General features: G+C 47.6%; 1 protein-coding gene across 5 annotated transcripts in view; it reads right to left on the bottom strand.

The window, feature by feature from the left end:
- nfic (nuclear factor I/C) overlaps positions 1-12,500 on the bottom strand; it is a 104,272-nt gene that overhangs the window by 30,946 nt on the left and 60,826 nt on the right. For all 5 annotated transcript variants that reach the window (XM_042111920.1, XM_042111918.1, XM_042111917.1 and 2 more), the window contains exons 3-6: positions 7,555-7,626; positions 6,126-6,200; positions 1,695-1,818; positions 171-295 (exon numbers count right to left, since the gene is read on the bottom strand). In XM_042111920.1, coding sequence (XP_041967854.1) covers positions 171-295; positions 1,695-1,818; positions 6,126-6,200; positions 7,555-7,626 — 396 coding nt within the window. The remainder of the gene's footprint in view (positions 1-170; positions 296-1,694; positions 1,819-6,125; positions 6,201-7,554; positions 7,627-12,500) is intronic.

Here is a 12,500-nt window from a genome sequence, read left to right as displayed (position 1 = left end):
TATTGCTCTTGATCTGTCTGTGTGTGTGTGTGTGTGTGTGTGTGTGTGTGTGTGTGTGTGTGTGTGTGTGTGTGTGTGTGTGTGTGTGTATGTATACATGTCTACATGTGTGTGTGTGTGCATGTCTGTCTGCACGTGTGTGTGTGTGTGTGTAGTTGAGGTACACTCACCTCCCTCCATCTCGTCCTGCCAGTTGCGGGAGCTGCTGGCGGGGGAGTTGGGTGAAGTGTAGTACTCCCCTCCAGGGCTGGTGTCAATGTCGTCCTCCATGGAGCCCGACTTATGCCTCTTACTCCTGCAGAGCACAGCGAAGACAGACACACAGCCGGGGAGAGTGTGTGTGAGAGAGAGCAACAGATGGAGAGAATAAGACATAAAACGAGGAGTAGGAGCTGGTCATAAACCCTTAAACACACACACACATACATACTCACACAAATACTGTACTCACACACACACACACACACACACACACACACACACACAATCACGCACACACACACACACTCACACACACTCACGCACACACACACACACACACACACACACACACACACTCACGCACACACACACTCACGCACACACTCATGCACACACTCACGCACACACACACACACACACACACACACAGACACACAGACACACTCACGCACACACACTCAAGCACACACACACTCACACACACACACCCTTCCTCCCTATTGGTCCTCAGTTACAGCGCAGTGTTCTTCTTGGCTGTGTGTGAACTAGCACCTAGCTGGAGACAGCCACTGGAAGAGAGTCTCACTGAACTCTGGGCTGAAGACAGTCTGCGATGGCTAACAGGCACGCTTTGTTCGAGCTCCGTTGCGCTGCGCTGCGGCGTTTACAGTGAAAAATAAGCTAATAAATCACAGCCGGGGATTGGAACGCTTTACTGGCTCTGGCGCATGAGATCGCACTCAGATAAATCACGTCACCCACAGTCACCTGAGGAGCAGACATTGTTCTCTCTCCCCAGTGCATTATGGGAATGTGCAGCAACCAACCCCCCCCCAAACCCCCAACCTCCACCTTCTAACCCTGCACCCATCTTTGCCCTCCCCTGCTGCCTGCTAGATCTGCAGTGCCACTGCAAAGGCCGCATGTCTGTTCCAGTGGCGCAGCAGTCGAGGACCTGGCCTCGATCGAGTCCTTTCCCTCCCGCTGGGACGCGGTTCATCTGGCGGGGGCCGGGAGTCTGGCCAGGCGAGGCGGGGCGGGCGTATGGCCAAGCTATTGTTTGTTAATGTGGCATCTGTGAGTAGCATGTGCAGCACAGGCTGCTGTGGGGGCTCCAGGCAACTCAGGGGCCCTGGTGCGGACACTGTCGCCGTGGCGACACGGTCATCAATCAAGAGTCTGCCGCAGCGCACAGACTGTGACGGGAGTGGAGGCATTCGTGACATCTGATAGATGGGCTGGAGGACTGTATGTGTGAAAAAATGTGTGTGTGTGTGTGTGCAAGTTTAGTGATGTTTTAAGTGTTGGTACAGGTGTGTATGTGTACCTGTGTGTATGTGTGTGTACATAATGTGGGTTGACTTCCTTATGAGGACGTGCAGGGAATGGTTTTCCTTAAGACCACACCTACTCCTGATAGGTCGAGGTTTTCTGTGTGTGTGTGTGTGTGTGTGTGTGTGTGTGTGTGTGTGTGTGTGTGTCGGCTGCCTTACCCACTGGAGGAGGTGCTGGGCAGAGTTCTCCGCATGCCCACCCCTGTTGGGTTGAGGTCGTAAGCCAGGTGCCCTTGTAGCTCCCCCAGGGAGAAGTTAGGACCCCCTCCTGTCACCACCGGAGCTGCTCACACAGGAGCACAGAAACAAGAGAGACAACACTCCATCAATACCTGACACAAACGCACATATATTTACACCCACATGTTCACACAAAACATTGTACACATACTCAAAACACACACACACCTATATTTTCAAACACCCATAAACACACACACACACACACACACACACACACACACACACACACACACACACACACACACACAGTGTGTGCCAGTGTCCTGGCTGTATGTGTTAGTGTAGCCCCATAAACAGGTCATCCAGTATAAAGTGCAGAAAGGCGAGGGCATCTCTGAACTCGCAGGCTCCTCAGCCTCATCTGGAACGCCAAATATGTAGCCGGGACCTAAGTTCAAATTACAGCCTCGCTGCTTGTTTGTGTCGCTGTCTGTTTGTCTGTCCTTTCCGTCTGTCTGTCTGTCTGTCTGTCTGTTTGTGATGACTGCAAGTCGCAGTGCCACCCTACACAAACGGGAAACTCAACTCCACAGAAAAACAACAAAACATTTCTGCCAAGCCCTCGGAAACAACAACACCACCACCACGGAACATTACAGGCAGTGCAGCAATGCAACAGTGGTGGGAGATCCGTTTCATTACCAATCACGAGTCCACTCCGGTTTATCCATCTCGTGTTACGGCTAATGCACCCGCTACACCCCAGTCTAAACCGCTCCACCCCACCTGCCCTTCTGTATTAACACTGGGCAGAAAACTGTTGAGAGATGAACAACAGCCAATGATACATGCTACTGTGCAATAAGAGAGAGAGAGAGAGAGAGAGAGGGAGAAAAAGAGACAGAGAGGGAGAGATGGAGAGAGAGGGGGGGAATGGACTAGAGAGAGTAAATGCTTTTTGCGTGATGGCGGCTAAGAGATCTGCTGTCTCCTTCCAAAGATGGCCATGATCTAACGTAAATCTGTTATACCTGTACTAAATGAGATCCACTAGATCTCTTGCAGAGCCAGCTGCTTTTGAGGTTTTCACAGATAGAGGTAAAGAGAGGTACTGCTCAAGGCAGTGAGTTTAGTCAGGGAGAGTGGGAGGAGAGAGAGAGAGAGAAAGAGCACAGTGAAAGAGTGAGTGAAGAGAGAAAGAACATCAGAGTGATAGAAAACAAAGTGAAAGAGAGAGTAAGAGAGAGTGTACCATAGAGAGAAAGATAGATAGAGAGAGAGCGAGAGAGGGAGAGAGAGAGAAAGAGAGAGAGAGACAATGAGAACAATGGCCCATTTGTTACAGCAGGTATGCCTATTAATGGCAGTGTGTCGTCAGTGCACGTCCTGAGGCGATCAATCTCTCCTGGTTTCACGACGCACACAATGCCGAGGCAGACAATGAGAGAATTCATGCAGCGAAACAATTTAAGAAAAAAAAAAACACTTCTTCCTATTTAGGAGGAGGGGAAGAGACGAGAGCTAACACCTATCAGCGAGCAAGGCCTGAACCGAGCCCTGTTTAGCCAGGATGTCACTTGGTAAATATCCTGTAATTACAATATTTTTTCCTGGTTTGTTTTTAATTAAAAAGCGGAAAGTAGGTCGTCGGAGAGCTCGTTGCTGAGTGCTAGGCAACCACGCGTCTCACAGGAAATGCATCTCTGAACGAACGCCTAAACAAACAAAACGGAAGCGTTTAACAGTAATGTGTTAGTTAAATAAACTTATTATGCAAGCCGCAGTGTCTGAAGCCCCCTGGGTGGCCGCTCAGGGAGACACCAGAGTTGAGCGTGATACTACTGGGCCTCTGGTGCACCTCTAGATATGTGACCAGCCAATTCAGTTCAATTTAATTTAATTGATGTATTTAATTGTACTTTTTTTTAATAACGTTTTTGTTACATTTTCTCTAACAAGACATTGCCTTAAGGTGCTTCACAAGGGACAAGGGCCCAAACCACCTTGAGCAAGTATAGAGGTGCCAGCGGCAAGTGAACCACTTCACAATGTGTGAGGACAAAAAGAGGACGTAAGTGAGCAGAACCCTGCTCAGCAGGGGGACCCATACCATCATGCTCGAGTCCTTTCTGGGTAATAAGACAGAGGGAGGTGGGAGGTGGGAGGTAGATGACAGGCAACACTGGAGGGAAAAGTGAGAAGAGGTATACATGCACGCATATATGTCGGACAAGTCAAGCTGAAGCGGCGTCACAGGTGGTAACGCTCTCCTGCTGCACTGCGGTGGTGGATATCGGAGAGCGGAAACGTGACCTCATAAGGAGCTGCTTCCCGGTCCAGCTCTCCAATGGGATGCCGGCTGACAGCTGGCTAATATATGCTTATAACATCTCATTCGGCTGGCCATTTATCAATCGTGCACTGACAGGCCCCGCACAGAGACAGAGTAACAGGCGGATTATGAACTCTCCCGAAAATACATACACACACACAATAATCCGCAAATCAGTCATTCTACTGAAATATTTACCTATGCGTGTTGGATGAAGTGTGTCCTGATGGAGTCAATGATTCCTTTCGCTAACTGTGATCGATAACAGGTGACAAATTTAGCCTATTGGCAAAGCCTCGCCACTCTGTCAGCTTCGATTAACATTGTCGGAAGTGGAACAGTTGGAACTATGGGTAAATTCATGAACATAGGAGTCAATGCATGTAGACTTAGGTGTCTTAGGTTGTGATTAAGGGGAGAGTTCATCCCCATTGGCTGCAGTGATTTATTTGGAGGCTCACACAGACAGACCTGGCTATGAGTGCATGAGTTTGTGTGTGTGTGGTATGTGTTTCTGTGTGTGTAGCCTAAATTAACCTTTATTCAAAGCTGATGCTAATGTGGGTGCTCTGATGTGGGTCCACCAAAGGCCACACAAACATACGCACACACACACACACACACACACACACACACACACACACACACACACCACACACACACACACACACACATACACACACACACACACACACACACACACACACACACACAATCACACTGCACACACAGCTGTGCTCACATTCTCTGTGTAAACAGTGTCGTTACAGGTGAGTGAGCCTGTCTGGCAGCAAAGCTGGGCACAGGGAGGTTTTAGGTTTGCCCTGAGCTGTATTGTGAAACGCTGCAAAGCCCCTTACAGTTCCCAGAAATCCCTCTGTGTACCAGAGCCACAGCAGCACATGGGCCGACCATAAACCAAACCGTTTAGAGAGAGAGAGAGAGAGAGAGAGAGAGAGAGAGAGAGAGAGAGAGAGAGGAGAGAGAGAGAGAGAGAGAGAGTGAGCAGGACACACGCAAAGCTAGTCACCATGCGCTGTGAGACCAGTAAACAACATGTGGCGGCCGGTCCGCTCGCAAGGCCGTGTTTGTACTCCGAAGCCAAAACATCAGCACAGGTTTGAGAGTGAGCAGAGGTCTGCCCGCTGTGCCCGGCCAGCGATTAGCGTGCTAAGTGGATTGCGCGGCCGCACATTATAATCCCCAGGTCTGGATTTTCAGTAAGGCCCTTAGTGCTCGTCCCCTCCGCCACCTCACGGCTTGATTCCTCACTCTCTGTCCTTGGTTTCATGAGTTCTCACTCGCTACCTGCTTCAGGCTAAAAACTAAAAGAGTCAGACACTCAGCTGCTGGGACTGGGGCTATCACTGTGTAATTCATTACATTACATTACATTACATTACATTACATTTGGCTGACACTTTTTTAGCCAAAGCAACTAACAACATGGTAAACAGTTTAAGTTTTAGAGCAATTCTCAACAATTTTAGGACAATTTAAAAAAAAACATTAGAGTGCAGTAAAAATAAGTGCATCAGTAAGTGCTGTTTTTAACAGTTATGTGTCAGTTTAAGACGGCTGGTGAGTGCTAGGATCAGCAAGACTTGTTGTAAGTGTTGCTATGAGAGGAGATGTTCTCTAAAGAGCTGGGTCTTCAGAAGGTTTTTGAAAATGGAGAGGGATGTCCCTGCCCTTGTCATAGAACTACAGAGGAGGGTTTCTAACTTGCACTGTGAGTGCAGACATGATGTCACTAGGAATTTACAAGAGAATTACAATACACACACAAACACACACGCATGTGCACACACACACACACACACACACACACACAGACACATAATACATAAACATACAAATATTTTTTATACTCTACATACATATACATACGGAATATTCTGCTGCTTACTGTATACAATTCTTTTTTTTCTTATTTATACATATCAGACTATACGTAACTAATATTTTGTCATTTGTTTCATCAGAGTGAATCATCTATGTTTTGTACCGTGTTGCATCTATGTATTGTGTCTGTAGATGTACTGAGGCATAAAACAAGAGAAAAGGTATCTTACTTCTTGACACCTGTACCAGTTCTGTTACATTGAAAACCCCAGACGTCACAAAGCTGTCCTGAAACTCAGGAGCATCTGAGAAAAAGATGAGGTGTGGGTGGAGAGAGAGAGAGAGAGAGAGAGAGAGAGAGAGAGAGAGAGAGAGAGAGAGAGAGAGAGAGAGGGAGAGAGAGAGAGAGACAGAGAGAGAGAGAGACAAGGATGTAAATAACTCCTGAAAACAGTGAAATCATAGTAAAATCATGGAGAAAATCATGCTAAAGCCAACTAAATGTGGGTTGACAAAATACACACACATGCACACACACACACACACACACACACACACACACACACACACACACACACACACACACACACACACACACACAACAACCTAAGGTCATATGGGCAATAATGATAAACAACATTATGATCTATAGGGGGCGCTGAAGGTCTCATGAGTGAGGTAGGCCAGCCCAGGCTTTTCTCCTCCCTTCTCTGCTCTCCTTAATGAATATGTACCTTGCCTTTATGCCAGCTCTTGTCATCTGCTGCAAACAGTGATCACATGAGCGATAGAAAGCCACTATGAGCCTGGGATAACAGCCAGGTACAAAGAGAAGAGACATGACAGTACAAAGAGTATCCCGTACATAACTCAAATAGAGCTCAGACCAGTCAGTGGACTAGCTCATCAGTACACTGCATTGGGGAGCTCACTTAACGTTGGCCACTGTTTAATATATTACATTCTACTGGTGGGAATAAACTCCAAACACCTGGTAAGGCATTCAGCTGTTTGTCTATTAGCATAACGCACTGCTAAGCATGTTAGCATAATTCTTCCGCAGGTTTTCACAGATATTGGCAGGAAGTGTGTGGGTGTAGAGAAATGTGGACTGTTTGGGGCACAGAAGGAAATGGTTGAATGCTAAATGAGGACACTGAGAAGTCCCAGTGTTTCTACATGTCTGTGGTAATCCTGAGGACATTTTTTGGCCCTGGTTTCTTCAGTCTGTCCTGGTCCCATATGTATGGTATGCAAAAGCTGACTCTGTCCTGTGCAGTGGGTTGCTGTATGACTGACATTGTCCTAAATGTTTAAAAAGAGCTGTTTCATAACATCTAAGCACAAAAGGTGTTTCTTTAAACACTAAGGTCAAGGCTTTTTGAAGAGCACTGTTAGAGAAGGACTTTTGTGGGACACTGCAGAAGATATGTGGCTTCCATACTGTCAAAAGCATTTTAAAGGACAACGCCAAAGCCAATGTCACAGTGACACCGACATCGTTTACTTAAACCCTTTGTTTATGTTCTTTTGTTTGGTTGTTGGTTGTGTGTTGTCTATGCATAGAGACATTAAGAAGCCCAAACATAAGCAACCCCATATGTTTTAGGGTGGTGAGATAACATGAGCGCTTGCAGGTTCAGTGGTCAGTGGTCTTACCCATGGTGGGGGCTCTGCTATCCTCCTGGTCAGATCCGATGCCGGTGCGGGGGCTACTGCTCTGCTCTGACTCTAGAGGGGTGCAAAAGGACAGGAACATGCGTCAGGTCAGTCTGCGCTCACCGTGGACACTCTCAGACACTCTGGACACTACGCAGGACAGGCAGCTGGACAGAGCAAGGGCCGACTGAAAGAGGAGGCCCCTATGGAGCTCACACACTCGCACTGTATCACTGTATCACGCTGTGCCTGAAACAAGTAATAATGCAGCAGATCCTGGAGCAGATGTGGTGCAGATCAGAGCCACATGTGGACTAGAACAGGGCCAGATCAGAGCCAGATAAGGGCCAGATTGAGACCACATCAGGGCCAAATCAGGAGTAGAGCTGAGCCAAATTGAAGCCAGATCAAAGCCAGATCAGTCCAAGAGTCGGATATGGTCTGAAAGCCATTCATACAGACAGAGAGTAATGACCTTCTCTGACTGTGGTCAGTGGGTCCGCTGACGGGCAACAAATGTGATTAAACATGCGTTGTCTTCCCCTGGTTAATGAGTCTGGTGGCGAAGGTTTAAATGAGAGGTATAAACATTGAGTATTCCTGATGATCAAACTAATGAAAACAGAAGTGGGGTAACATGCCCTCAGAGTTGACAAACATTAATAAAGTTTATCACCACCTCGTTTGCAAAGATTACCCAATGCTTCAATCAAAATCGCCGCCTTGGCAGACCAAAGTTTCTGAGTACAGCAAAGCAGCACCACGGTGACAATGCAACCTAATCCAACCATAAAACCCAAACGTACATTTGTGTGCGCTCCCATCTCTCGCCACCAGCACGTGCAGATGCCATACGTAAATAAGCCTCTGTAGGCCAGGCCGATGCAGTGATTTAGTAATGTGGAACCTGAGAGTGGTAGGCTCACCACAAGGGATTCTGGCTGGAGTTCAAAGCGGCCCAACAGTAAAAACCTAAGCAAGATAAATAAATACTACTCTCACTCACTCGCTCTCTCATTGCTATCAGATTAGCGGTACTCCACCAGCACTTCAAAGGAGCATGGATCCGGCTGTGCAGCGCCGGAGTTGGCCCATTGGCTGCCGATGGTAAACTTCGTCATGAGCCTCACAGACTATCGCCCTGGCTGCGTCACACACTAGCGTATAGTACTGGGTCTCACATTATAGTCTCGGGTCTGAGTTTAAGGTCAGGACTGAGCAGGTCCTCAAGATCATGGACAAAGTGTTAATGGTGTGTGCGTTTGTGTGTTTATGTATGAACAAAGTGCAAAAAAAGTGTGTGCGTGCGCATGTTGACTGACTTTACCCTTTTAGTTCAATATTCAAAGTCAAGCAGCAACTTTTCAGAAACAGAGCCAGTTGGAAAACTACCGTATATGCTATTTTCTATTTTTGTATAATTTATTTCATGTGTCACTTTTAGCTATTGAACATTTCATATTCTGAAACCAGCGTGGAGAACTGGGACAATAACACCAGTGTCCTCGGGACGCAAAGAGATTGGCAGGCTTTTGAGGAGTATCTGAAGCGAACTGAGATGGCTCTTGACCTCAGACACTGCACTTCTGGAAGCTTTGGCTAATTTAGTGCGAGAAAAGCACGAAAAAGCAAAACAAAAAAAAGATAAACAAACACGTCCATCACTGTCATGACGACTCCAGCCGGGCCAAGAGGGGCGCTTGGCCAGAGGAGCGGAGGGAAGCCGTCCAATGGCGGCTCTCCTCCTCCTCCTCCTCCTGCGCTATCTTCAATATCCAGCGCGCTCCTGCCAAGAGCTGCAGTGGTTTCTAGGCAAGCAGCTCTTATACTAAACCCCTTGGCAAAGCTGGCTGGAGAGAAAGAAAGAGAAAGAGAAGCAGACAAGCACAAATGGAGAAGAGGAGTTTGTCTGTGTGTGTGTGTGTGTGTGTGTGTGTGTGTGTGTGTGTGTGTGTTTGTTGAGACAGAGAGAGAGTAGAGTGCTTTTGGCGTGTATATATTTCAATTCACCATCAACCTTGTAATGGCAAAAACACAAAACAAAATACTAATAAATCAGTCGCTCTAATCTTCCCATAAAAGCGGTTTCACTTGAACACTGAAATATGATATCTGAAAACTGGCAGGAGTATGAAAAGGATCTAATGATATGTGACATATAAATAATGTAGACAATAATAAATAAACAAAGTCTTAACCACAATTTTCAATTGCATGATTATTGTCAAGAGTGGAATAATAACAGCTTGAGCGGTGTGGCTGTAGAGAGACAAGCGGTCCCTTTCTAGTTCTGTGGAAAGTGAGGGATAAACTTATTGACTTATTTCTGGCCAGATGCCTTGAAAGATATTTCCTTTTTCAGAGCTGGCTGTGTGACCTGATCTTGAGTCTGAGAAGCACTTTGATCCCTTCCTGATTCATTCGTGTGCTTCTAAGGTCTTCTGCGGACAAAAAGTAATGACTTCATACGTCTTCAAGCGTTTGAAGATGTTGTTGTTGCTATTTTTCTTTGTGCAAGTTATTTTTCTGGCCAGGGATCGTTCAACGGCACAGCAGTTTTTTTTTTTGGCAGACATTTCATGTGCAGAGGAGTTTGCCATTGGCAGCCATTTTAGATTGCTCTTTCTCCCGTCCCTCTCTCTCTCTCTGTCTCCCTCTCTCTTTCTCTCACTCTCACTTTCTCTTGCTCTCTCTCTCTCTCGCCCGCTCTCTCCCTGCCTCACTCTCCCTCAAGAACACACAAAGTACAACAAACCCCGTTGAAGAGCGCCAGCATGCCCTGGTGCCAAGTCACCCCGTCCAGCCAAAAGATGAAAAGGGAGAGAGGCTTAGGAACGCCAGTAAAAAGGTTGGCACAGATCTCTGGGGCACAGACATAAAGAGCAGGAGGGGGAGGGAAAAAGAGAGTGAGAGTGAAGGAAGGACAGGGAAAGAGAGGGAAAGAGACGAAGAGAAAGAAGGGCGGGAGTGATGAGTAGGAGGGAAAATCAGAAAGTTTTCTCGGCTGTGGAAGTGACCTAACGAGAAAGACATTCCTGCGTACGCAGTCAGCAATTAGAGTGACTAAGAGCTAAATAACAACACAAGGACGCGTCAGGAGCCAGGCAGTGGGCAGGCAGTGGGCAGGCAGGCGGAGCGAAGGAGTGAGACTCCAGGCTTGGCCGCTCGCTCCCCTCTGCCCGCAGGGACGGCCGCTCGCCCTGCAGCGCGATGGGCACGCCATCTCGTTACGTTTTACAGCCCATGCTTGCTCTCTCGCTCACACAGGCACAGTCTCACAACTCGGGCCAAGACTGCTGAAAATATATGGCAATTTCCCCGCCTGTAACGAGTGCATTTAGCTTCTCAAAAAAAGAGAGAGAGAGAGGGAGGAGAAGAGTGAAAAACGAGTGAGATTTTCATGCGACTGTGTATTTCTTCACTTGAGTATTTTCTTTCATTTAATCACTGTGACATTAAATACTCCAGGTGCTAGCAGCCAAGTTCTGATTAAGACGGGTGATTATGGGCGCTGGAGGAGGGGAAAGGGGAGGGGAACGGGGAGGGGGAAGGTCTGCAGTGGAGGATTCGGTGAACGCTCAGAGCAAAGCGGCACGGCAGCGGCGAGGCCTGTCTTTCTTCATTCTGCCTGCTGCCACCACTGATTCAGTGAGACAACGTTTGGCATTACACCGATCCTCCCTTGTCCCCCCCACCCCTCCCCGCGGCTCCCCCTGTTGTTCACAGAGGGGAGAGGTGCGATTACTCCAGCCATGGAGGCTGCGGGAAAACAGGAAACCGAGAAATGATGTGGCGCAGCAACGATTGACGGCCCACGCCAAAACATTGAAACAATTATGAGCCGACTGTTTTTTTACGCTGCCAAATAGAATTTCGGGATGAATCACACATCATTTCAATTTTATTCTTTTTTAAATTGAGCATTCTCCAAGAGTTTCGACATAGGAAACATTACAACAACCACTTCATCTGCCCTCCCTCTCCCTCTTCTCTATAGATTTGTTTTGCATGCGGCTCTTCAGTGTTGGCCCAGTGCCGCATCCACCAGCCTCACATGCCAGTCTCTCTGCCACTGATTACACCAAGTCCAAAGTGAGGCAATCTCAAGCGCCCACAGAAAATTGGTCTCAGTGCCTCGACCGGTACCAGAGCAAGCCAAGGACTCAATCCAAAACCCAATTTCGAGCCGATAGCATCTGTGCAGCTCGTAACAAGCTCCTGTAAGTAATGCACTCCCTTCCACGGCTGCCAGAGTCAGACCCAAACGTTTTTTTTTTTTTTTTTCCAATCGACCCCTCGGTCTGGTTGCGTTTTGCAAAAGAAGGAACATTAAGAGCAGAGCTGCTTTGATATCTCAGAGCCATTCCCTCCACTTTTGAATGGAACTTACTCTTTCCCTGGCACTACCGTGAGACAATGAAGGGACAAACGCACACGACATGGCAAAAAGGACACACAGGCTATTCACTCCCCCTATTGCTGTGTGATGAGAATATACTCCAGAATATACTGACGTACAAGGAATACTGATGAAGGGCTAGACCCGAAACGTTTACCCCTTGTTTATGTGGCCTGTAATTGTTTTTTCGGCTTTTTGAAAAATACACAGTTGGAACTACTGCCCCTGTGTGCGATCTCCCCTTTCTTCACTTGAGTATTACGTTTTTTGGAGGCTATACGCACCGGGCGACACCTCAACACTAGACGAAAGGCGCAGACGCCACACTTCACCTTCGCCAATATACTCCAGCAACAAGGTTTTAAACTTCCTTGACATGTGGGAGACACACACACGCGCACACACGCACAAACACCTGAGGCTGAGAGAGCAGTCTCAGTATGCTGCTGTTGTGAGGGCCTGATGGCATCTACATCTACGTCTACAGCGTGCTGATTGGCTCCCCTGATGCAGCAGAGGCACACTTGTAGTCTCTCTCTTTCTCTCT

The sequence above is a fragment of the Alosa sapidissima genome, chromosome 12 (genome assembly GCF_018492685.1).
Source record: "Alosa sapidissima isolate fAloSap1 chromosome 12, fAloSap1.pri, whole genome shotgun sequence".
Classification (NCBI taxonomy): Eukaryota; Metazoa; Chordata; class Actinopteri; order Clupeiformes; family Clupeidae; genus Alosa; species Alosa sapidissima.
The sequence above is the reverse complement of the archived record's forward strand: the minus strand, read 5'-3'. Positions and strand labels throughout refer to the sequence as shown.